General features: G+C 40.6%; 4 protein-coding genes across 6 annotated transcripts; 1 reads left to right on the top strand and 3 right to left on the bottom strand.

Moving 5' to 3' along the window:
- The first annotated feature begins 34 nt into the window (after window positions 1-34).
- usb1 (U6 snRNA biogenesis 1) lies at window positions 35-4,727 on the top strand. 2 transcript variants are annotated; one of them, XM_076142087.1, is made up of 7 exons: window positions 35-354; window positions 1,011-1,150; window positions 1,327-1,510; window positions 1,689-1,742; window positions 2,182-2,287; window positions 2,378-2,458; window positions 2,706-4,727. In XM_076142087.1, exons 1-7 carry the CDS (start codon window positions 218-220, stop codon window positions 2,811-2,813), a joined length of 810 nt encoding a protein of 269 aa, XP_075998202.1. In that variant the 5' UTR covers window positions 35-217; the 3' UTR covers window positions 2,814-4,727. The 2 variants fall into 2 exon arrangements, with proteins under 2 accessions (XP_075998202.1, XP_075998203.1); XM_076142088.1 differs by having other exon boundaries at window positions 250-340.
- On the bottom strand, window positions 4,462-11,124 carry pla2g15 (phospholipase A2, group XV). The gene is made up of 7 exons (XM_076142083.1): window positions 10,818-11,124; window positions 8,747-8,903; window positions 7,338-7,456; window positions 7,138-7,236; window positions 6,545-6,769; window positions 6,096-6,208; window positions 4,462-5,857 (listed from the first exon to the last, which is right to left on the bottom strand). The coding sequence occupies exons 1-7, from the start codon at window positions 10,957-10,959 to the stop codon at window positions 5,456-5,458; spliced, it is 1,257 nt and encodes a 418-aa protein (XP_075998198.1). The 5' UTR covers window positions 10,960-11,124; the 3' UTR covers window positions 4,462-5,455.
- A 180-nt stretch (window positions 11,125-11,304) lies between these two features.
- Window positions 11,305-17,388, bottom strand: lcat (lecithin-cholesterol acyltransferase). Its single transcript, XM_076142082.1, has 7 exons — window positions 17,060-17,388; window positions 14,485-14,641; window positions 14,045-14,160; window positions 13,378-13,473; window positions 13,060-13,284; window positions 12,689-12,884; window positions 11,305-12,514 (listed from the first exon to the last, which is right to left on the bottom strand). Exons 1-7 carry the CDS (start codon window positions 17,208-17,210, stop codon window positions 12,151-12,153), a joined length of 1,305 nt encoding a protein of 434 aa, XP_075998197.1. The 5' UTR covers window positions 17,211-17,388; the 3' UTR covers window positions 11,305-12,150.
- Window positions 17,389-20,077: 2,689 nt separating this feature from the next.
- ribc2 (RIB43A domain with coiled-coils 2) lies at window positions 20,078-23,578 on the bottom strand. 2 transcript variants are annotated; one of them, XM_076142085.1, is made up of 7 exons: window positions 22,767-23,578; window positions 22,598-22,679; window positions 21,894-22,187; window positions 21,088-21,206; window positions 20,618-20,845; window positions 20,375-20,541; window positions 20,078-20,281 (listed from the first exon to the last, which is right to left on the bottom strand). In XM_076142085.1, exons 1-7 carry the CDS (start codon window positions 22,905-22,907, stop codon window positions 20,212-20,214), a joined length of 1,101 nt encoding a protein of 366 aa, XP_075998200.1. In that variant the 5' UTR covers window positions 22,908-23,578; the 3' UTR covers window positions 20,078-20,211. The 2 variants fall into 2 exon arrangements, with proteins under 2 accessions (XP_075998200.1, XP_075998201.1); XM_076142086.1 differs by having other exon boundaries at window positions 20,079-20,281; window positions 21,894-22,007.
- Window positions 23,579-23,778: the final 200 nt, after the last annotated feature.

Raw genomic sequence — 23,778 nt, 5'->3', positions numbered from 1 at the left:
CACGGACACAGGCGGAACTCTTAGAAACGGGTTGGTGTTATCACTCGGAGCGAAATTGTCGTGACAACGGGTTGTTTACATCGGACTCGGAAACGCTGCTCTAAATCGCGTCAAACGAAGGCATGTTTATCGAGTTTTGTCACCGACCTGAATAAGTTCTTGCTCAAACTAGATAGTGATTATTGGTTGTTATGGCTTGACACAAAGCGCAGGTACGATGTTGGTTGGTTATAGCAGCAGCTCTGAGGAGGAAAGTGATGTGAATGACAAACAAACAAGACAACGTCAAGAGCAAGATGATGGTAAATCGGCGAGGAAGAAAGCCAAAGTCGAGGAGCAGGTTTCGAAAACTAAGTGTGTGAAGTAGAGATTAATAACGTGCTTAATTATCTTTTCTTCCTTTTTTTGCTAAATTATCCCTTCTGCGCATCTCACGACCTGATCCAAAGTTAAAATCAGTCATACTGCGATACTGAGTATGAACATTAAAGTTAGTTGTAATTGTCATCTTGAAAATGCTTCCTGTACATTGTTTGACCAGTGTCACAAACTTAAAATTGTTTTATTTTCAGTGCGATGAATAGGAGAAAGGCAATGGAAAAACCGGAACAGCACATTTTTTGCTGTTTTTAAAAAAATAAATAAATTTACTTTATTTTCAAATGATTAATCTGTCGTGCTAACATGTTTTCTAACGTTTTGTCATGAAATAATTGGTTTAAAAAAATTAACATACAACATGTCAATACATTCTGTAGTCTGGCTGATCCTGGTGGATCGAAATTTGACACCGCAGTGCCCTCTAGTGGAAGCTCTTGTTGACACTGTAACAGTATTGCACTCTAAAACTAACAAGTAGTTATAATTTTAAGCATTGATTTCAATTTTTTAGTATTAAAAATCTCAATGTTTAGTCATCTGTTGATTATATTTCTTTCCTATTATAAAAGCTTATTACGATACATAATCAAAAGAAATGATCCGCTCTGACAGGGTTATTTTTCCATCAGGCTTCCCATCCCTGGCTGCCTATTAGCCATGTTCCCAGAGGAGGCAGAGCCCCAGACTGAAGACAGCTCCCTTCATGATGGACGCATCCGCTCCTTCAAACACGAGAGAGGAAACTGGGCCACATATGTTTATTTTCCATGTAAGTTCTACATGGATATGTTACTGTCACAATGTGTTTTAGCTTATTGTCCTCAATCTTACAAATAGATGGTTACTTCTACAAAATGCGTAGAAGTTGGAAAATGCACAATTCTCATTCATACAATGCCTTCTTGATTGACTAATCGAGTTCTCCCTCTTGTTTCCTCCCCTCAGATCATGCTGAGGATGAGTTCAGGGATCTCCTGGAGGATCTGCTGTTGGCACTAAGCGCTCATGGTGTTGTTATGACCCCACAGGAGGAGTTTCACCTCAGCTTGTCTCAGACGGTGGTGCTGAGGCATCACTGGATCCAGCCCTTCACACAGAGCCTCAGAGTGGGCTTATTCCACTGCAAACAGTTAATTTCCTTAACAATCACATTTATAAAGATGATGCTGTCTTAAGTCCACGTTTTTCTTTATATTCCATGGGACCGTATCTTGGAATTTATATATGCAGTATCTGGAATTTGTAGAAACAGTACAGTGAATGCAAGTACATCAGTGCAATACTAAATGAGTGTTTGTTGTTGGCAGGTTTGCATGCTCAGCAGGAAGACTGAGGGTGTATTGTAATGCTGAGAAGTCCAGGTACAGTCAATATTTTATGTCTATCAAATCTGTAATTATGTGTTAAGTGCCGTAAGCCAAATGCTGAACATATGAGGGACGGTAGGATTCCAGATATGAAGACAAAAGAAGTTAAATTTCAAAAAACTGAAATCATATTTTTGAAAGTTGCCTTCTCCGTCAAAGACACTGAGCACAAGTTCACTCATAAGGGGAGATCATGAATATTCACCATTTTGACATTTGTCACAATGTCATGTCACAATATTATTAATATAGTAGGCAGGGTTTCATGTCTTAGAGTAAATGAAGTAAGTTAGCAATTCTCTAATAAGAAGTTAGGGAAGAAAATCAGGCATGGAAGAAAAGATGGAAGGAAATTAGGAGGCAGGGAAGGAAATGTAGATGCCCTCATCTGTTTGTCTGGCCCCTCCCCTCCCCGTCTGTCCCTTCCACACAGGACATTCCTGGGGATGGAAGTGTCTAGTGGACATGCTCAGTTGTTGGACCTGGTCCCAGTGGTGGACAGAACAATGGAAGAGTTTCGCCTGGACACTTTCTATAAGGTCATTTTCACACACACACACACACACAGAGGTTTGTGAACATCCATGTGTTACCTTACCTTCATATTTCCTTTCTTTGTCATGTCCCAGGATCCGTCTTTCCATGTGAGTCTGGCCTGGTGTGTTGGAGACCTGACAGGGCAGATGACGCAATGGCTTCCGGAGCTTCAGGTAAATGAATCATGCTGTGTGTTTCTATCCCAGGATTCACCTTTAACAATCACTCCTCATTGTGCGTTAATATATTTCGAAGGCACCTCACGTAGATTTGAATTAAGGTTTTAAGGTTGTTGTGATGTTCAATGTTGTTTTGATTTGGGTCTTAAATCTCTGTAAGCGAGTCAGTCTCAGTTTAAACTCTGGCCTGGCTACAGTAGATCTAGTCTTACTAATTTGTCTCGGTTTTGTTGTCATAAAGAGTCTTATTGATGGCCATGATGAGGGACCCTTTCTACTAAGGTTGCTCTGTGCGGAGCTACGCTGCAGGACAGGAAACAAAACCTTTAGGTTCCCTCTGAAGCCCTAAAGCTGTACTTCCCCTGCTTGACCACCGGAGCCTCAAGCCAACAATGAACCAATCTGCACATCATGAACAGGACAGCAAACCTTTTAAATGAATTCCCATGTTTTCTGTTTTCTCCTGCTGGAAATCAATCCTCTCTATGCTATGCGTGCTCATCTCCTGTTCCCCTGAACCTGTAGAGCCCAAATCAGAGCTTCGGATAAGAATGGACCCCTTTGAATTTGGATTTTCTACTTGTGTCAACAGTGTTTACGACTCAACAGGTTCAGGATTTTGGTCAGACAGGCTCATAGTAACGCATCTGTTCTTGAATTTGTAAACCGTTCATAGTGTGTTGATGAACTTTAGTGACAAAACACAAGACATCAAGATCGACCATCTGGTTGCAGTGAACAACGCTGTCAAGTGACATTTGATAACTCCATACAGTTCCCCAAAGCACTTGAGAGACACGGTTGAGAGATGCAAAGCATGTGACAACCGTACCCAGCATCAAAACAAGGAAAAATATATGAAGTTGTTTTTAATGCCCTACATTACTTTTGTAAGTTAATAAAGTTGTTTAGCTTTAGCTTTTGTATTACTGTTGTTATCAAGAGCTGTTTAGTTCAGCAAGGGTTCTTTAAAGCTTTAAAATGGAAACTGAGAATGATGATGCATGTGTGAGTTTCACACATGCATCGCATGCATTGCTTCCCACATGTGAGCCTTGTGGGAAGCGATGACGTGCAAAACATCTCAGTGGTTAGAGGTTTCGTCAGTTCTAAAGCCTGATTTAAGATCCCCTACCCACAGCCACATCCTTCCCTTTTTCGATTCTGATTCCGAAAACTCTTAGTTCCTGGGGATTGCTGTCAAAATCGCTCCACTGCTCAGAACTAAGATTAAAACAGCAAAAATAAATAAATATGGCTAGAAGTAAAAGTTCAGAAACGAACAAAATTGACATCTCAATTCCACAAAAACATGACTTCTTTGTTTCGGGTCCTAGCGATCACTTATGACTGTAGATTGTAATTGGTATATTAGTTGTAAGGCCAGTACAATGAGTTAAGCTGCAGCAAGTTTGTCCTGTAAGCCCACAACGACTCTTTTAGCAGTTGTGATGCTTGAAATAATAACACTTGTAGTGAGGCTGTCATCTGGAAAAAATTCCGAGAAGTGAACATGGTGGAGACAGACTGAAGAGGAAGGGGGGGGAGAGAGAGAGAAAAATGTTAATCGCACGTTATATTAGATCTTGTAAATATGTTTCCGTATCAAGAGTTGCAGAATGATGTATCCTTTAATGAGAGTGAGTTTCCTAGAGGGATGTACATAAGGAGAATGGCTAACTGCACATTTACTCCACAAAAGGCAGCATGTGTACGACACATCATTCATGATAGTCTACAGCAGTCATGTTATTTTTTCCATATATAATCTTATATTTGTCCCAGTGATGACTGGATGGCACAGTGCAATCAATCAGGTCAGAGATTTGAGCTGCATATCCACAGGCACAGGGCTCCAGTTTAAACGCTGTACGATGGCGGCCATTCTGTTTCACGTCACGTCAAAGCAGCACTTGTGTCTCTCGCAGCTGGCATCGGGGAAAGATGATGTGAGTTTAACTTGTCAAATCACGAAAGAGGAAGTGGAAAAACAGATCATCACTTTCATTAGGGTTCTTATTGTTATGGCCACTTAGGAGAATTACATTTTTCTGAGTTTGTTTACTTGCTTGAGAGTATAAATTGGGAAATAAAACACATGTCAATCCCCAGTATAGTCCAAGCCTTCAGTGCAAAAACTCAATAAAACACAATAACAATAAGAGACCAACAGAGATTCAGACAGTTTGGCTTCATGCATAATTAAAAGGAATCAAATAAAATGGAAATAAAATCATTTCTCATGTTAAAATCCAATTTATGTTAAATGCTATAAATAAACACAAAGCACTGAACAAACACGTGCTTCATCATTTACTGCAACATCATTGGAGTCAGTGTCAATAAATCACCTTTAAAAACAACAACTTGGGCTGTGTTCAAACCTGTGCATAGTTTGTTCCAGTTCAGGGAATAACGTTTGTTAAAAAACTTGTTAACCAACACCATGTGCTTGCAAATGTTCCGAATAGACCAGTAACAGGAAAAAAGTTCTGCACAAAGAAAAAAAAATCCCCACAATCTAAAATGAAGCATCAGTAGTGTGTGTGTCTAATTGCAACATGTAACATCTTCTATCATCTTGAGCGTGCATGAAGACTAATTCAGAAAACAACAGATTGACGCATTGAATCACTGATCTAGTGGGGTTAAACGCTTCAGGTGTCTGAATAAAGGCTCCAAACAAGCCAAGGTCTGAACACAAGCCTGAGTGTGACTCCTGACTCAAAGTGGCACATATACACTTTATACCTGGTTTTTCATACAATAAACTGCATTTAGCATTTAGATTTTCTGAAGTAAAATTCGAGAGACCAATATAAAAGATTTCTGTTTAGGCTTGCCCCGACAGTAAACAATCTTGACATGAACGTAAATGATGTCATGGTATGGCTACAAAATGTCAGCTTTTTCATTTTGCTTAAACACATTGCAATACTTGTGTAGCGTGTAGAGGAGACGTTCAGCCATCCCACGAAGTTTCTTCTAGCATCACGGGGAGAACAGCACAGTCTTGATATAAGCCACGGTCGTGTAGTTCAACAGCATGTTCACGTGCTCGTTCCCTGGAAGCTCCAGCAGCCTCACGGGCTCTTTCTGCTTCCCTATCCACCGCTGACACTGGGTGACGCTCTTCAGATTCACCGTGCCGTCGCCGTCCCCGAACTTCACCGTGGGTTCCACGTCGGGGAACTTGTCGGAATACTGGAAGGCCTCTGACGTCGGGATGCCGCTGCCGTACAAGCAGTGGACGGCCACGTTTGGGGGGTTCAGGTCGGCTACTAGTGGCTCCGAGTCCTGCCGCATCAGCCAGCCGTCCTCAAAGCCGATGTCTGAGTAGAAGCGTTTGTAGTCCAGCACGGTGTAGTTGGCTGTGGGTGTCTGGACCAGGACCTGGTGGTGGAAAGGAAAGAAATACTACAACAGTTATTTGATATTATGTTTTGCATCTACCTAAAGTAGATGCTTAAAGATTACAAGATATGTACAGACAAAAGCATTTTAAATGTTCTTTTAACTGTAGTGCATTTGGTGCAGGGGAAGATAAGGGAGACAATGATGACAAGAGAATGAAGGAGAGAGAATTTTCCAAATGCTCTCATTATAACGATACATGAACACACACTCAGACCTGATCTGAGGGCCAGGAGTGGGCATAGGGGAGTAGCCAGTTGGTGGAGACAGCAGTACGTTGCTGGGATCGAATCTTTAATGGGCTGATCACTGGGATCCGGTTATTATCGCCTGTGGACAGAGAGAAACCAAAATGAAACGAGACTTTCCAATTCCGGACGCACTCTGTGAAAATTTGTCTTAGTGACCACGTGTAAATATATATCGGATATGCAATCGATTTAATAGTCAGAAACTCAAAGTACAGTTCAGTTACAGGTTTGATTCAGTAGAGACACATTTACATGCTAAATGAAAGTCTTCATTTCAAAGGAATGGACCCACATTTTATATTTTATGTCAAACTGTTGCATTTTAAGTATTTTATCGCAGCTTTGACAGTTCTTGTTCTTCCAAGTAAGAGCGCCATTAACAGAACAAAATACAATTCGATCTCTCATCTCTTACCGGAGGCGACCACACGGAGGGTTTTGGCCACTCCGGCCCAGGGTGCTCCCAGAGAGATGAACGCTTTGATGTACCGGTCTTTCCAGGTCTGGGGCTGCTGGTTGAGGAAGTACAAGGTGTACATGTTGCCCATGCTGTGGGCAATCAGCACCACGGGCCCACCAGCCTTCTCCGCCATCTCCTCAATCATCTGCTGCAGTGCCAGGAAATAGTCCTTGTTCTCATCTGCATGAGCGGAAGGGACGGAAGAGAACATTACACGAGAGACGAAAACGCTGCCCTAAACTGGACAGGGGAAAACATTCAGATTTGTGTCCATTTTTTTCTACAATATTCCTTTTCAAATTTTACTTATGTGGCAATTTCGATAACTATGACGGGTATGAAGGCTGCTTAAAAGCAAAGGAGCTGCTAAATTAGTCTTGGCTGACGAGATCAAAAGAAACAAGACTGATTCACCAAAGCTGAAGTCCTGGATTGAGTCGTATTTCTCTCTTTGTGAGGACCAAACACTCAAGTCAGACAAGCTTTGTGAGCAGCGGTGTGTGTGTGCGCGTGTGCGTGTGCGTGTGTGTGTACATGCATGCGCTTACTGGGGGCTCTCCTCCAGTCGTAGGGCGCTCCTCTGACATCATCGCCTCTGGTGTAACCCCACTCCACCAGCGATTGCACAATAGTAAAGAAATACATGCCTAGGACGGACGGACACACACATTAAAATCCCAAGCTTGGTTAAAAAGAAAAGGTATTGTTATTGTGTGGGTTTGTAACTTCTTTATGGATCAACACTTACCCACATCGCGTTTGCTAGGGTCCAGGTACTCCAGTGAAAATGTCTGTCCAAAACCTGGGACACGAATGTCCACACCAGGTGGGGAAGAGGAGGTGTGGGTGGTCCTGTTGTAGATCAGCCTACACACACACACACACACACACACACACACACACACACACACACACACACACACACACACACACACACACACACACACACACACACACACACACACACACACACACACACACACACACACACACACACACACACACACACACACACACACACACACAGGCAAGACACCATATTCATCAGTTCTGCAACTGTAGAGGAACTAAGAACATAGTAAAGGAACTACAAACCACACACACAACCTACTACAAGGCAAAACTTGCCTACACCTTTTTGGTCATTATTTGTATTTTTCCTTTTAATTTAATTCCTTATCATTAATAATGTATTTCTATGTACATTTATTTTGGATAATTGGTAATAATGACCAAAATAAACCTGATGTGTCTAACCAGGTGCCTTACACGTTATTGTAAACATGTTATAGAAGTAGGCAAATCAAATCCCAAAGAACCTCTCAGAACTGGTTTGTCTTACTGGAAGCTTCTACTTCTGCTACTATACTACGAGCCGGTTACTCTGTGACCCCTTGACGGAGTTCATGTCATGATATGCATTTCCTTTGTATGTTGTTGACGAAATTGGTTCAAAGGACAGTGGAGTTTGTCCAGCGGGGACTGATAACATGTTTTCTCTGGAGGTCAACCAGATCACACAGTCGCCCACCCTCTACCTTGTACTATTGACAGCTGCGACAGGTTTTGGTTCAGAAAGCAGTGTCAATTTGAACAAAACAGATTTCCCTGATTTGATAGAATAATACATTAATTCCATTTAAATTGTCAAAACAGAAGGTTGTGAAATAACAGTAAAAAGAAAACTGTAAAAAAGAAAGAAAGAAAAAGAACATGTGATAGATACAGGTGCATCTCAATACATTAGAATATCATGGAAAAGTTAATTTATTTCAGTAATTCAATTCAAAAAGTGATACTCTCATATATTACTGATTTGTTCCACACAATGTGAAATATTTCAAGCTTTTATTTGTTTTGATTTGGATGATTATGGCTTACAGCTCATGAAAACCCCCAAATTCAGTATCTCAGAAAATTAGAATGTTGTGAAAAAGTTCAATATTGCAGCCTCATGTTGTCACACTCTAATCAGCTCATTAACTCAAATCACCTGTGAAGCTTTCCTGAGCCTTTAAATTGTCTCTCAGTCTGGTTCAGTAGGCGACACAATCATGGGGAAGATACCAGATTCTAATTTAATGAGACGCACCTGTACATACAGTCATCACTGATTTCAGGTTGCACTGATGGAAGAACACAGGCATTAGATCATACCTGATGTTGTCTATCCAACAGTCTATGGCTACAGGGACCAGCAGCTCCAGGTTGAGCCACAGAGTGAAGAAGGTGTCTGTCTTCTTATAGCAGATGTAATGGACCACACTGGGCTTATCCAGTTTCGCCTCTAACTGGTTTCCCAGGTCCCCTGGGACTGCAAAAACCAATCACAGTCAATGTCACTGATAATGATCGACTGACATAACAGAACTAAAACTACAATTAATAACATACAATAACATTTACATTTATTTAATTCTATTACTATTATTAGTAATAATAATCTAAGATGCACATACATTTGCAAAGCTGTTTCAAACTGCTCATCACAGCTTTCACCTCTTCCAAATTTACCAGTCCCCAATGTCAGAGGACTAATAATCCTATTTAGTTTTTCTGCATTCAAATATTTGTTACATCAATATTTTGCAGAAATGTTTCAGAATTGAGAGTGTGAATGTTGTGATGGGCATACTTAAAATTAAAGTAAAAGGGTATTTGAAGCATATCAAAGGCAATAAGGCCAGATCCCTTTCTCAAGGATTCAAATTGTAATCATCAATCTGGGAATATATTGGTCAGGTTTAGGAATCATATTTAGTTGGCACACACACACACACCAAGCGCACGCACACGCACACACACAGTTAACCACAAGACCAAACATCAGGCTGTAGGTCAAGCTGCAGGGCTCCTATCACACAGGTATGTATGCACACCGGCTGTGGTTGTAACTTCAAACAAAAGTTAAAGATTAGAATTCTGCAAACTAGAGATTTATTTTATTGAAAGATTTGAAGGAAACGTCATAAAAGTATACACATGACATCAGCTGATCTGTTATGGCCCTCAAACTGGATTATAAAGTTGACTGTGACAATAAGAATAAGAAACTGGCACCAGGTCTTCTCTAATTGTATCAAAACAGGATTATAAACTGAGACGTGACTAAAATGTGACTCCATATAGGTTATTCATCCATAACATTGCATGATCAAAAACCTATTCAAGTCAAGCCTTTTTAAAAATCCAGTGTTGTAATTCAACTAAGAGCTTTAACAATGTAAACTTAAGTCAAAATACAAATCCATCTCTCAATTTCTGCAATAATATGTGTGTATTTCAGTCAAATCCATCCATATAATTTATGATATGTCCTTAGTTTATATCCATTTTAGTTCGTATAGTAAGTTCATCCCTGCTACAGCTGAACCTCCTGGAGGAATATAAGCTTTTATAACTATGAGCTCCTGTACCACTGGCACTATGGATTGTAGGAGGAATTTGTTGCACTAATAGGCTGTTCAAATATTTTCTTCATTTTAAGACTAAGTTTAATTTACCGCTAGGCTGAGGGTCACAGTCTGTTCAGTCATATGACCAACAACAAACTATGAAGCAACAGCAACTATGAAGTGTGTAGGGATGTTGGTTTGAGCTGGGCTCCCACCATTGCAAATTCACCTTATAATTACGTCATCAGTGGTAACGATAAGTAACGACAATAACTGATTTGTGCGGTTTGGGCTGAACTCCGTTTAAAAGTTTCGCAATATTAAACATATACTAAATAAAACTTCAACAAATTGCAACTTTATGTAATTCATTTAATTCGGCACAGTTAAAAGGTTGTAGGTTACATTTATAAGTTAATTAACCAACATTTTGTTACTCAAACACAGGCAAGTCTGGCTATAGCGTCAGTGTTTTGGTGGGAGAATGTGACAGGCCAAACAAGTAAGAAAGTTAAAATTAAGCTGCGATAATTGCAGTTTGTAACAATTCAAGTGAGCCGAATTAAAGAGTCTGAAGATAACAAACACATCTTTGTACAACCATATTTCCTACATTGTGCTACGTTGAGATATTCGAGATAGTTTACATCGTGTAAAAAATGAATAGAGTTTGGTTTAGAGTGCAAAGCGTCTGTGATAGCTGGCTGATGAGCAGGCTGGAAGGGTGTTGCTCAACCTGCAATATTTGTCAACAGCGGCGAGGTGGAGCAACAGTGGAAACGCCGAAGAAGTTATGTAAAGAAAAAAAAACTATAAAGCTTTAAAACACTTACTAAGGACCACCGGGGGTCTTTGTGGCTCGCATGTCTTGTCTTGGTTACATTTCTCCTGCTGTATCCCGGTGCTCCGCGTCGACAGAAGCAACAATAACAACCCGACCCAAGAGACGGCGGTTATCCGGTACCAACCCGCCATGACTCTCGATGTCTCATAGCCAAGCAGGCATAGTAGTAGTATCAAGGGTGCGAAGAGGTGTACTGATGATCATGTCCTGTTACTTCATTAAATGCGGCCGGCACAGTTTCCCTTCTGTTGTTGCTGATGATCAGTGAAGAAGAAAATGATCACGAGGTCAAAACAGATAACAGAGCAATCCACCCAGCAACGCAATCAACACAAGTTGTTATCAAGTCTAAAGTAATCGATGTCAGACAGCAAAGAATGTCGCGTCTCCTTTTCCGTAATTCGAAGCTAAGAGAGACAAGGAATTTGAAAACAAACCTCCACGATATGCACTGAAAACACACGACCATTATGTGATTAAATCTGCTTTAATTCACTGAAAGGGAATATTGAAATGAATTCGACAGTTGACAAGCAAGGCATAACAAGCATCGTGTGCCCCTAAAAGTATACAACAGATTATAACATATTTTATATAAAGAACTCTTCCTATGAATATAAAACATACTGATAATGGTAACTATAACTAGATTTGATGACAGACATTCTGATCTCAATCCATAAGAACACGAGGCAGGGCTGCAGTATTTTTAAGGATACAATATTGTTCCAGCTATGTTTTGTGTCAATTTACAAGATACAAGTCGATTATATTGAGATAGAATGGATTTATAATAAAATCTCTCTAGTTGGAGGTTATGGTAATGATTAGGAACTAGGATGCTTATGACTTAGGCTCAGAACATATCAATCACAATAAGTGTGTGTTCAGGCTGAAGTGAAGTGGCTTAAAGATGCAAACAATGACAGGTCATGGTTCACCTCCCAAACGTGTCAATGTCATGATGAATTATTTATTCAACAGAACCAGAATACTGCATTTTTCCATCAGTGCTATTAAGATTAATGTAACAAGTATTTCAGATGAAAGAGATGAAACAAAATGCTGCATACAACATCAAAGAAACCATAATAATGGAGAAATAAGTAATATTATTACTTTCTGCACATCGCAACTTCGAAGAACCACAACTGACACCTTCAAATTGGTTAATTTGGTGTGAAAAGGCTAAATTTGTTGCTCAATGGCGAATCTATTCATAGTTTCAGCACCAATGTTTATGTTTTGACACTGAACTGACTGAAAACTGTTGCTTAGTACTTCAAAACCTCTAAAAATCAGAGAAGCATTTGCCTATTTTGTTATTTTGTTCCAAATCTACAGTCAACTTCACTGGGGGCGTCTGAGGCTCCCTCCAGGATGTGCTGGATTTGGTCGAGCACCTTATCGTTAAACACAATATCCAGGTGAGGTAATCCTCTGTATTCGATGACATGGACGGGTTTCTCCTGCTGTACGGCCCAACGTTTGCAGCGGCTCATACTGGCGCTGGTCACTGTGTCGTCTCCGTCAGCATAAACAAAGTCCACTGGGTCTGCATTGGGAAACTCCTTATCATAAATGTATGTTACTGCTGTTGGTAGCCCGACGCCATACATACACCACACCTCCACGCCAGGGGGGTGCAGATCACCAGTGAGGTTCTTAGTGTCCTCCCACATTAACCTGGACAAAGCAATATAAAAACGGGTTTATCAAATGGAACCTTAAACATAAACGTAAGATATTTCAGAACTGTTCTTCCGTTAGTATAACCTGTAAAATTTACTGAATTCATCTATCACTATCCTATTAAAAGGAAGAGAAACTGTCTAAGAAAGCAATGCAAGTTTTAGTTACCAGCCATCCTCAAAACTGATGTCTTTGAAGAATTGCTTGTAGTCCTGAGAGGTGTAGTTGAAGGTTGGTGTGGAAACAAAGACATGGTCCTTTGGCCAGACGTCCTGAAATGGCAGCATCCAGGGATTAGTTGTGGTCATCCTCTGCTCTTCTCGGATCTTGATGTTGGACAGCATTGGGATGCCATCATTATTACCTACAGTGAACAACAGGATGAGACGATTTGAGCAATATGGGAGCCATCACAAAAATCTCCTATTACAGGTGCAAATATGGACATTAGTTCATGTTCATCTCTGTGTAGGTAGGGTGATATGATAATGGCTAAACTCTACCAATTTACTGTAGGCTTGACACCTCTTTGCTGTTACCTGATGCGAGGACCCTCAATGGTTTAACAGCACCCCCCCAAGGAGCTGCCAGGGAGATAAAGCCCTGAATGTACTTGTCCTTCCAGGCCTGAGGCTGGTGGTTGAGGAAGTAGAGGACGTAGTGGCAGCCCATGCTGTGTCCCAGCAGGTAGACGGGCTGCTGATACTGATTGTACATCTCCTCTACCAGGTCCTTCAGCCGTGATAAATACTCTGCATTCTCGTCTGTAGGTAGGGGGAGGGAGGACAGGAGACTGTTCAGGAGACATGAATGTGTAGCATGCAAGGAAGAGAGTGCATACATATCCAGCTACTTACTAGGAGCTACTCTCCAGTCATACGGTGCTCCTCGAACTGTCTCATTACGACTGTAGCCCATGTTGACCAAATGTTGCACCATAGTGTGAAAGTAACCTAGAAAGCGACACAGAAACAGACTCACTCATTACTAGACATAAAAAAAAGTACATTTCAAGTAAAAAAGAGACAGAACCAGAAATGCACCATGAGTTTATTGTGGCAGAATCAAAAGTAGAAGACAACGAAGAAGACACTGTAGTAGCTATACACCAACGGGTCGACGAGATGGAGTGACTGCAAATGTGCACAGATATTTATTAAAGTAGACTAATTCATTCATGTGATTTAGCATTTGTTGTAGAATGAGGCAAACCATTATGAAGTGTAATGAACAACTCTGGCCTCTAGGAGCTGCTAGTGGAGCTTTTAGTCCAGTATGTCTATAACTATATATTCATTTACATTCACTGGAGTATTCAGAACATCACTGGACATTAGCAAACATTTTATACAAGTGTGAGGTTAGTTTAATTTCAGGCTGCGGGGCCTGAAAGGCCAAATTAATTACATATGCAAGATAATGCAATTAGGTATTCTAATTTATTCAGCAATGAGTCTGGGACTTCTAGTAAAGAGGGCAGACTAAGCATCCAAACAACCACTAATATGGATGTGTTCCTCTCACCAGCCAGTCTGTTATCGTCTAAGAACTCAATGGGATATGTCTGCCCAAATCCTGGCACCCGCACTTCCACCCCTGGTGAGTTGGATGACTGCCGAGTTGTCCTGTTGTACACAATTCTGTAGCAGGAACAAGGATATGGTCACTGATATCATTATACAAACTAGTGTGACACCTGGAATATCAGAAAGGAACAAGGAAGATACAAAAAATAAAAACAGCACACCAAAATCATCAAGTTCATAGCAATAAATGACATATTACCAAAATCGGAAAACTTTGTTAAACAATGTTAATGTGACCATATAATTGAGATTCTGATGCCCAATGATCAGGAGAGATTTACCAAATACAAAAGGTCACATAAGCTATTACTTGCAGTATTGTTGCCACAATGCAGTTTTAAGGTGAAAGGTAATATAGACATTAGGGATCAATATTACCTGATGTTATCAATCCAGCAGTCGATGCCAATGGGCATGAACATGTTGAGGTCAATCCACAGAGGAAACCAGTGCTCTGTTTTCTTGTAGCACATCCAGTGGACTAGGTTTGGTTTGTCTATCTTCGCTTCCAGGCGGTTCCCCAAATTCCCTGGCACTGGACACACACACACACACACACACACACACACACACACACACACACACACACACACACACACACACACACACACACGCACGCACACACACACAATTAAGAAATGTTTCTGCACACAAGCCTACTGCAAAGCGAGCCTATATCTGATTCCAAATCATCAAAATGAAGTGGGAAATTAAAGTGGAAGGTGTGGATGGAGGATGGATATCAGAATTCAGGAGCCATGATACATCACTTTCACTGTCACCTGATATCCTTGGAAGAGAGCTATTTTGTGACCATTTTAGAAATGTCATATGATTTGCTGTGCAGACTTCGACAATCGTTTTTCTCAAAATTAATCGTATTTTTCAGTTTCATTTGTTATAATGTATCATTCTAATCTGAAGCTTGAACAAACATTTATTTCTCCATGTAATCCCAACGGACGGGAAATATACAAAAATAATGTTCTTATCCATCAGGAAGAGATGGATCTTCCAATGGCAAACAGCGTTTCATTTTCCCTGTCAATTAGATTCACCTGGAGAATAAAAAGAACCTGAAGAAAAAGGAGCAGCAGCCGGTCAGGCCATTCAGGGGTGACACCATTTACTGTTATCTATTATGTCAGTACAATGTCTTTGGTAGCGTGGGTGGTTCACCTTCCATCAGAGGAACCTCTAATGTATATCCATATATACAGTACATCCATTCAAGGAACTTCAGGCACTTTCCTCATCACTTTCAAAGAAACTTTTGCGCCACTGGCTCTATTTGGCCTGGAGAAGGCTGTGTAGAGCCGATCATGAGCACACACAAGCAGAGAGATAGAGATTGACAGACAGATATAGATGTATAGATAGGTACTTTATTCATCCCCTTAGGAAAAGTCAAGCATTGTGTAGCTCACAGGTGAGCTCATTCTCTTGACCCTGACCTTTGTTAATGGTTACTCTAAAAGCCAGCCTGAATGAGAACTGCTGCCTGACATGGCACATTCTTACCCACAGTGCTTTATTTTGGAATTTTAATGTTTTTTTTTCAATTTATTCATGATGTCATTATGAAGGGGGCTAGGGTGGTTCTATTCGTGTCTATTCATGAATGATGTCACATTTTGGCACATGAAGAGAAATAAATGGAACCACTCTTGCACTGCCGCATAATGACATCATGAATGATGTCACAGCACACATGAAAATAAAACCTCCCAGCAACCCCCTATCATGTGATCAATGTCATTTGGACTGGAAGACATAAATGGAACCACCCTAGCACCCGCCAAGGTGATTTGGTAATCCCACTTTCTTTCCACATTCTAAATGAAAAGCACCTTATGCAGATGCTGGAGCCCTGAACAATGTTTTTGGCAATTTTGGAAGCAATTGGAGGAATGGTGCATGTTGCAATTTAGTATGTACACAGGAATAAGCAATGGGAAAGCTCTAGGGCTATAGCTATCAAAATGTCTAGGTATTTGGCAAAGAACATTTGTTGATTTATTATCATAAGAAGCACTTATGTAAAGCACCCTACCAGTTGAGGCTGTGCCAGCTTCATAGATGAATAAATAAATATATAAAAGAAGAGGAAAAACGTAAGTATCAACGCTACAGAATCATTTGGTCTGTTTTCAATTTCCATTATATCTACAATTTCTATGGCATGTTATTTTGAGTGCCATATGAAGAATAAGAAAATGATGAGGGTCAAAATGATATGTCTAGAGTCATGGCAGAGTATGTTACATTATGATCCCTATGTCAATGTTGGACACCACCGCATCACATGTTGGTCCCCTGCATACTTATCTAGGTCATACAGTAGCCTTTTTAGATACAAACACTAAAATACAGGGTCAAATGTTCAGAGTACAATGTACACTACACAGCGCCATTGCGCCACAATGTTGTGAGCACGTGGAGCTCGAGGAAGGGAAAAATCCAAAACCTCCAATGTTAAGACACATTGAGGACAATGATGATCTTTATTCATGCTCTATAGCCTCTTCTTACAGTCTATAGATTTTCTCCTCATACCTCCATGAACACACCTGAACATTTTGTATATAAATGTCACATAGTTTTGTCTGAAAAATATTAAGAAAACACCATCTGTGATTTGTGGAAATTGCCTATAATTACAATCATACCATTATTATTATTATTAATATTATTGTGCCATTATTATTGGAAAATAATGTAGGATTCAAATCTCTAAGTTTAGGACTTGACTTGGATTTATTAGTTCTGATTTGGGACTTGCAAAACAATTGATGATTGATCCTGTTTATCACAATTACAGTGGCATTACTGATTCTTAAATATCCATGCGCCTAATGTGCTGTGAATTGATTTTCCATTCTGTAAGTGCAACGCTACAACCACATGAGCATTATCCAGCATAGGACAACTAACATTATCCATGTAAACTCACCGATGACGAGCGGTGGAGTGCTGTTGCTTGACACAATGCTGCTTTTGGCGTTTGGAGGGAAGATAACGTCAATGAGCCAGAAACATGACGAGTGATGCAGAACCAAGAATGCAACAAACACGAAGCAGAAGTGTCGGACTGCGGACGCCATGTCTGCTTGCTGTGTCTCTGTGTGTGTGTGTCAGTGTCCAAGCAGGTCAGATCCAGCTCGGCTTTAATGAGAGAGGCGGGACGGCAAGCAGTGAAAACGTGATCGACTGTTGTAGCGTTCAATTATTTGACCTACACTCGCACTCACAAAGCTTTTACACTGTAAAAGAACTTACAGTCCCTAATCTATTTGAACCATGAAATGCAATAAGTATTATTAAAGAAATCTTCCTGTGCCCACGCACACCCTCGCAGACACATAAAACGTGTACTCGTAGTCGTTGTCCTATTGATTGTGGCAAATCACACATATTTGTTTACACAGCAGGAGGTAAATGATTGACATCGTTCCCATGACTTAAAGTTCTTTCTCAAAATGTCTAATTTCTCCGCATTTGATAAAATGGTGAAACTCGCACTGTCTATGGCAGCGAACTGCAACTGACTACGTGGTTGTTGTACAATAAAATATGATAACCTACAGTAAAAAACGTCAGAGAATCAAGCTCAATTCGTCATAACACACACAATGTGCCTGATTTTTGTGGTGTTGTGTAAGTGAAAGAATGCAGTCCCTGATATTTGTTTAACGTGGGAGTTAAATGACAAATCCTAAACAAAGATGACACCTAGATTTCTTCCGGTTGCGTGGAGGCCAAGGCAACATCATCCATGAGGGCTATCTCATTAGAATCTAATACAGATTAACATGATCTAATGATTAGATGATATGTTTCTATATATGTTCTGTTGGAGTTGGGCAGGAGAAAAGTACAGGTCATGCGGGTCTTTATGTTCTTAAGGCGGTCTGGAGTTTATTCAATTGACTGGACTCGTCTGGCTTTCATTGACAGGTAAAGTTGGGTGTCATCCGCATAGCAGTGAACATTTATGGAGTGTTTCCAAATCATTTTATCTACAGGAAGTAGATATAGAGTGAATAGTATTGGTCCAAGCAGGGATGAGAGAAAGAGTCAATTTGGATTTGCTCCGATAGACAGAACAGGACAAATGTACTGAAAAGGATTGGATCAAATCTCCAAACTCCACTACTGCTCAGGAGATAGTACGTCACTGGTGATTACATGCAAGAGTCACTGATTAAGATCTGCATCTATTCTCAGACAAAAACAAAATTGAGAAATATGCCTCTTAACTGCAAAGACGGAAAAGACGGAGCCATGAAACTATGGCAACAAACATCAGACATTCATCAGCTCCAGTATACTCAGTTACCTGTGATGAGGATGTGAATGATGCTGAGCAGACCGGAACTCTGATGGGCTAAACGGAACAGAACTCCACTTCACAATTGTTCAGTTTTGTTGGTAACACAATCTTTTTTTTATCATTTTATTGTTCTTTCTTTATTGTAATTTCATAATTTAATAAACAAAACATGGTATTATTGTAATGGAATTGCAAAGTTAAAGTATGGGAGTCATCAAGATGTACATTTTATTGAACGCTCATTTACAATGATTAGTGATTTAGACTTAATAGGCTGTTACCTTCATTATCAGGCTCTTATCTGTTTTGCGGCTCCAGACAGATGACTCTTTTGATAGCAAAGGTTGCTGACCCCCTGGCCTAAACAGTCACTCAGTCCAGTTTCCATAGAGATCCGTGGTGGGCTGATCAGAAAATACAGAAATAAGGTTCACATTACGTTGAGTTATTGATTCGGGAAGTGCAATTGTTTGAATGTATTGTCAACTTTACTTAACACTACAGTCAAGCCAGTCAGTCGAAAGCCAGCAGCTCCAGAAGTTTGCGCTGCGCCTACACGTTATCCATATAATACCTCATGTAATATATTAACTTCACTTCTTATGCTAAGCTGTAAAAAGATTTCACTGGTTCAATTCTGATGTATTTCCACAATTTCCAGAACACTTTGATCACTGAATGACCAAAGTAATCTCACCCTTCTCAGTAAGGGTTTTGCGGCCAGTGGCCAGAGGGTGGCGCCAGAGATCCCTCCTGCTGTGTTTATACAAACGTGATTGTTTTTTATGTCTCGGTATTTTTTACAAATTGTCATATTTATAACTTTCATATAAAAGCATAAGCGTTGCTGTGATTTTGCTTGTAATATTTGAATAAAATAAGAATATTACTTTCTTCTGCCTGAATCTCATCCAGACAGTCAAAGCTCTGACAAAACACCTCTTGGACTGGTAACACACCCACTTCAACACACCCTTAGACTCCCTACCAATATGGGCTGGCCACTGGAGCACCCCAGGCAGCCAGGAGCTGTCTTGCCCGTGGAGCAGGTTTGGGGTTTGGTGCCTTGCTCAAGTCATGGCATCTCTTAGCTGCCAGCCCACACTTTTTTGGTCCACAGGGGACTCAAACCGGACACCCTCAGTTCCAAAGCCGAGTACCCTATGGGCTGGGCCACTGCCGCCACAGAATGAGCTTCACAGAGCTCCAAGCTGATTTCTTCCATGGGGAACACTTAACAATGCACCCAAAAATAGAACGTTTTAGATCAGATAATGACACACATTTTAATAAGCAGCCAAGGAGGAGTGTCACTTGCTCTGAACTGGTTGTTGCACATTCCAGTTAAATGAGGACAATGTGACACATATTTCTTGTCTCTTTTGCATGCAGACAAAAGCCAGGACTCTGTGGCTCCTGGCAGATGGAGCCAGTTTTCTTGGCTGACTACTGGTGGTTTGAAATCTTATGTTGCTGGAGATGTTATTGATTTGCAGTGTTATTATTTTAGCTAAAGCTCTGATTGCTTCTCTCATTAGATCTGCTGTTAGTAGTGCCTAATGAAGTTGCAGTCCTGAATCTTGGACCCCACCATCTTCTGATTGACCCCACCATCTTCTGCCGTTGAAGCATACTGAGAAGGCTTTCAGCCGAGATTCTGGAGAACAATTTTATTCAGATTTTCCTATTTTTTCCACGATTCAAACTGTGTTTTGTTTATATAGTTGACAAAAAGCTCATTCCTATCTACTGTAATAACACCATGCCATTCTTCATCTGCAGCTGGCACTGAATTTTGAGAAGAAGCTGTCATCAATGGATCCCTTTTCATGCACCTGTTTCCTGCAAAGAAAGAAAGTCTGTATATCAGCCTTAAGGTTACACCTTCAGGATATGCTATCCTTGAATATAGTATGTTTTATAACTGTTACTGACTGTTGTTTCTGTGCTTCAGCCAGTTTGACATTGTCATTGTCCAGGTCTCTTCTCAGCTGTTTGTTCAGTCTGGCCTGCTGCTTCTCCAGCAGCAGACTTGTGCGAGCTGAATCCAGACGCAAACGGTCATGTCGGTCCTCTTCATGCTTCTTCTGCAATTCTATCCTCTAAACATGGAAATATAACATGGAAGTTTTATTTAACAATGTCTGAGGGCTTTGATGTAATTTCTCACAGTTTTACCTTCTTCTCCTCAATTTGACCGATCTGGAGCTGGGTGACCTGCTGCAGGCTCTCGGCAGGCGCTCTCTTATCACTGCTGGGCCAAACACTGGGAACACCCAGCATGCCCAGGGTGGGATTGCCATCTTCACCTACTGACAATCCTTGTAAGTGGTTCACAATGTCTGCACGATTATCTCCAGCATTATGTGCCCGCTCCTGACAATGCCTCTCCTCATTCTTTGCAGACTTGGAACACCCAATCCAGAGCAACCAGAAAGACGAGAGGGCAAAAACAGTGTTGTTAGAAAAACTGTGTAGAATGTAGAATTTAAGTTCAAGTCAGGTCCCTGTCATCTGTATCAAGAGAGGTCTAACGCTACTGTATACCTGTAGAAAAACAACTCCAGCCAAAGCTCTGCAAAGTTATTAATTTTCTAGTCTGTTAGAAGGAACAGTTATGTGTGAACATAAACACGATGGTGGCTCACCTTGGCCAAGTTGTAATCTTTAGTAGCAACAGTTGCTGCTCTCCTCCTCTCCGTCTCATTTACGTGTAGCTGCAGTGCTTTGCTGTCCATGTCTGCTCTGCTTCGGTCATAGTGCTGCTCTAAATAAACATTATGTGTAGACGGAGAAAGGAAACCAGCTCATAGAGTTGCAAGAAAAATCATTGTTGAACTACGTGGAAACCTGGAATCTGGAGACAACAACGTGTTCCTACATCTCCCTCATACTCGTCCAAGGCTGAGCAGCCCCCCAATTGTGACATCATCTATCAATGATGTGAAATGCTAGACCATGACACCCCTCCGCCAACAACTTTTGGATTCCGGTTCAAAAGCTATCGACAACCTGTAACTGTTATAGCGCCATCACCAGGTAGATTGATTTTTCATGTTTTACGTAGTAAGTGAACATTTCCACCAAGTTACACCTACATTCATGAGATGCAACACTTTTGGAAGAATGAGCCCACGCCCTCTGTAAAAAGAAGATAAAAATGTTGTTCGGTTTGATCCAGTCAAGTCAAATTGTGTGACTGACCTGCATAAAAAACTGTGTTGGAAAAACGTCTTAATGGTGAAAATCTTTAGATCAGGTCAAGTGGGCGGGGCATATACTGTATGAATGGATGCGGATAGAACCAAAGAGATCCCAGGCCGAAACATACAAGTTGCTATTACAGCCAACCATAACCAAAGAACGTTTAATTTGATATTTGAAGTAAATAAAGAGTTGTTAAACTTGCAAATTGCAGCAGTCTGTGTGAGCAGATGGTGTAAAGCCGACCTACCGTCCAGCCTTTGCTGATGCTTTGCATTAGCTTGCTCACTCTGCTGCTGGATGAGCCACTGTCTGAGTTGCTCCTTCTGTCTCTTCACTCTGGCCTCACTGTGCAGGTCCTCACCTGGCAGGCCAGGGAGCATCATCTGTGAAACTTCACTGTAAAGGTCATACTCTAGCTGGCCCTGGGGCTGCTGGTAGTGATCCCAGTACTGGGCGGTGGCCTTTGCCATTGCTTGCTTTTGCTTTATCTGTTGTCTGTTCAGGAGACAAGCTGCTTTGCTGCTGAGGAACATATCTGCAACTGCATGGAGATCAAATCCCAGTCAGACAGAAATGACAAAATGCACTTCACAGAAATTAGGAAAAAGCACCCCCCAATTCAAAATACTGATAGTAAAGGAACATTGTAGTCTTAAGTATTAACTAGGAATACTGTAAGTAATAACTAATACAATATTGAAATTAGAGACCACAAGATTAATCCCTTTTTAATTCCTTGAAGTCCTATTACTGTTTATTCACTCAAGCAAGGAGGTTATGTAAAAAAGACAACGAGTTTATAGAAGCCAAAATCTTCTTGCTGTGAGCCAACAGTACCAACCACCCCACCACAACAATAATAGGATCTGAATTGAGTTATTTGTCATAAGAAAGTGTAGTTTAAACAAAACAAATCCAGATATTGTGTATAATTCACGACCTTGAACTCACCATATGTGTTTAGTGCCTCTTTTTCTGAGTGTTCCTCTTTCTTTTTATCTTGTATTTGCATGTCCAGTGCATGTTTATCAATCTATCAAACAAAGAACCGTCATGCTAGGTCGACGTACGTATGTTACGCTATGTGAAGTTAAAGGAAGTAAGGAATACAAACACTTACTCCAATTGTGCGAACTTTCTCGTTAAAAATGGTCTTTTGACTTTGTTTCTCTCTCCCGTGACGCTTCTCAAGACTCATGGCAGCGACGCGGTCAGTCAATAATTCAGCGTTGAATATCACCGCTTTGTCCACGACAAACATGAAATCACTCACGTTACAAACACTGGTTGCTAGGGAACGTGTTAGGCCAGTTTATTAAAAGTCGGCTCTTTCCGGGCTCTCCGGCTTCTCTGATTGGCTGGCTCACGTTAACAGCCTTCCTGCCAGTCTGACTGGTTTTGCAGAACTTTTCCTTCTCTCATCTGTCTGTCTGTCTGTCTGTCTGTCTGTCTGCCTGTCTGTCTATCTATCTATCTATCTATCTATCTATCTATCTATCTATCTATCTATCTATCTATCTATCTATCTATCTATCTATCTATCCATCCATCTATCTATCAAACTGCCACTGGGGTAACTGGGCTATCGAATTACGCAGCCAATAAAAAGTCGATTGTTCAGTCCATTTTCTGTGTCGTTTATCTCCTTACAAACAAACAAACAAACAAACAAACAAACAAACAAACAAACAAACAGAAAAACAATACTCTCTTCCTCTGGTACAAACCAAGCCACCCCTACCTGCCAGCCAATCAGTCACCTGAACTGCCACTCATTTCAAAACAAAAGCATAAACAAAATACTCATACTCATAAACAATACTATAACAAAGTAAATATTGATCTATATATGCCAAAAATCAACAAATGAAATGCTAAGAAGCCACAATGTTAAAGCTCGTCTGTGTTTATGGCTTGTTATTTATGCTTACAACTCTTTATAGACATGTCACAGAAACACAGCCAAGCACCTTCGCCATGAGATTCCATGTGTTGAAAGAAGAAAATATACCTATATACCCACCCACACCCATTTATCAATAATTACATTTTTCTTCTTCTTTTATATCAATAACCTTTGACAGGATTCATAGAACAAGAGTCAACTAGACCCAGTGGATCATATTTTATTA

The sequence above is a fragment of the Genypterus blacodes genome, unplaced genomic scaffold, assembly GCF_046128005.1.
Source record: "Genypterus blacodes isolate CSIRO-AG114 ecotype Tasmania unplaced genomic scaffold, CSIRO-AGI_Gbla_v1 ptg000021l_1, whole genome shotgun sequence".
Lineage (NCBI taxonomy): Eukaryota > Metazoa > Chordata > Actinopteri > Ophidiiformes > Ophidiidae > Genypterus > Genypterus blacodes.
The sequence above is the reverse complement of the archived record's forward strand: the minus strand, read 5'-3'. Positions and strand labels throughout refer to the sequence as shown.

Bases quoted from the DNA above. Each gene is read 5' to 3' on its own strand.
- lcat (XM_076142082.1), bottom strand. From the start codon at position 17,210: ATGGCGTCCGCAGTCCGACACTTCTGCTTCGTGTTTGTTGCATTCTTG. The intron at 14,642-17,059 runs GTGAGTTTACAT...GTGTGTGTCCAG, and splicing joins CACTCCACCGCTCGTCATCG to TGCCAGGGAATTTGGGGAAC. The intron at 12,515-12,688 runs GTAACTAAAACT...TGCTTTGTCCAG, and splicing joins ATCAGTTTTGAGGATGGCTG to GTTAATGTGGGAGGACACTA.
- ribc2 (XM_076142085.1), bottom strand. From the start codon at position 22,907: ATGTTTGTCGTGGACAAAGCGGTGATATTCAACGCTGAATTATTGACT. The intron at 22,188-22,597 runs GTGAGTTCAAGG...ATCTCCATGCAG, and splicing joins AGAGGCACTAAACACATATG to TTGCAGATATGTTCCTCAGC. The intron at 21,207-21,893 runs GTAGGTCGGCTT...ATGTTTATTTAG, and splicing joins GCATCAGCAAAGGCTGGACG to AGCAGCACTATGACCGAAGC.
- usb1 (XM_076142087.1), top strand. From the start codon at position 218: ATGTTGGTTGGTTATAGCAGCAGCTCTGAGGAGGAAAGTGATGTGAAT. The intron at 1,511-1,688 runs GTTAATTTCCTT...TGTTGTTGGCAG, and splicing joins GGCTTATTCCACTGCAAACA to GTTTGCATGCTCAGCAGGAA. The intron at 2,288-2,377 runs GTCATTTTCACA...GTCATGTCCCAG, and splicing joins GCCTGGACACTTTCTATAAG to GATCCGTCTTTCCATGTGAG.
- pla2g15 (XM_076142083.1), bottom strand. From the start codon at position 10,959: ATGGCGGGTTGGTACCGGATAACCGCCGTCTCTTGGGTCGGGTTGTTA. The intron at 6,770-7,137 runs GTAAGCGCATGC...CCGCTCATGCAG, and splicing joins CGACTGGAGGAGAGCCCCCA to ATGAGAACAAGGACTATTTC. The intron at 5,858-6,095 runs GTCTGAGTGTGT...TTCCACCACCAG, and splicing joins ACTCCTGGCCCTCAGATCAG to GTCCTGGTCCAGACACCCAC.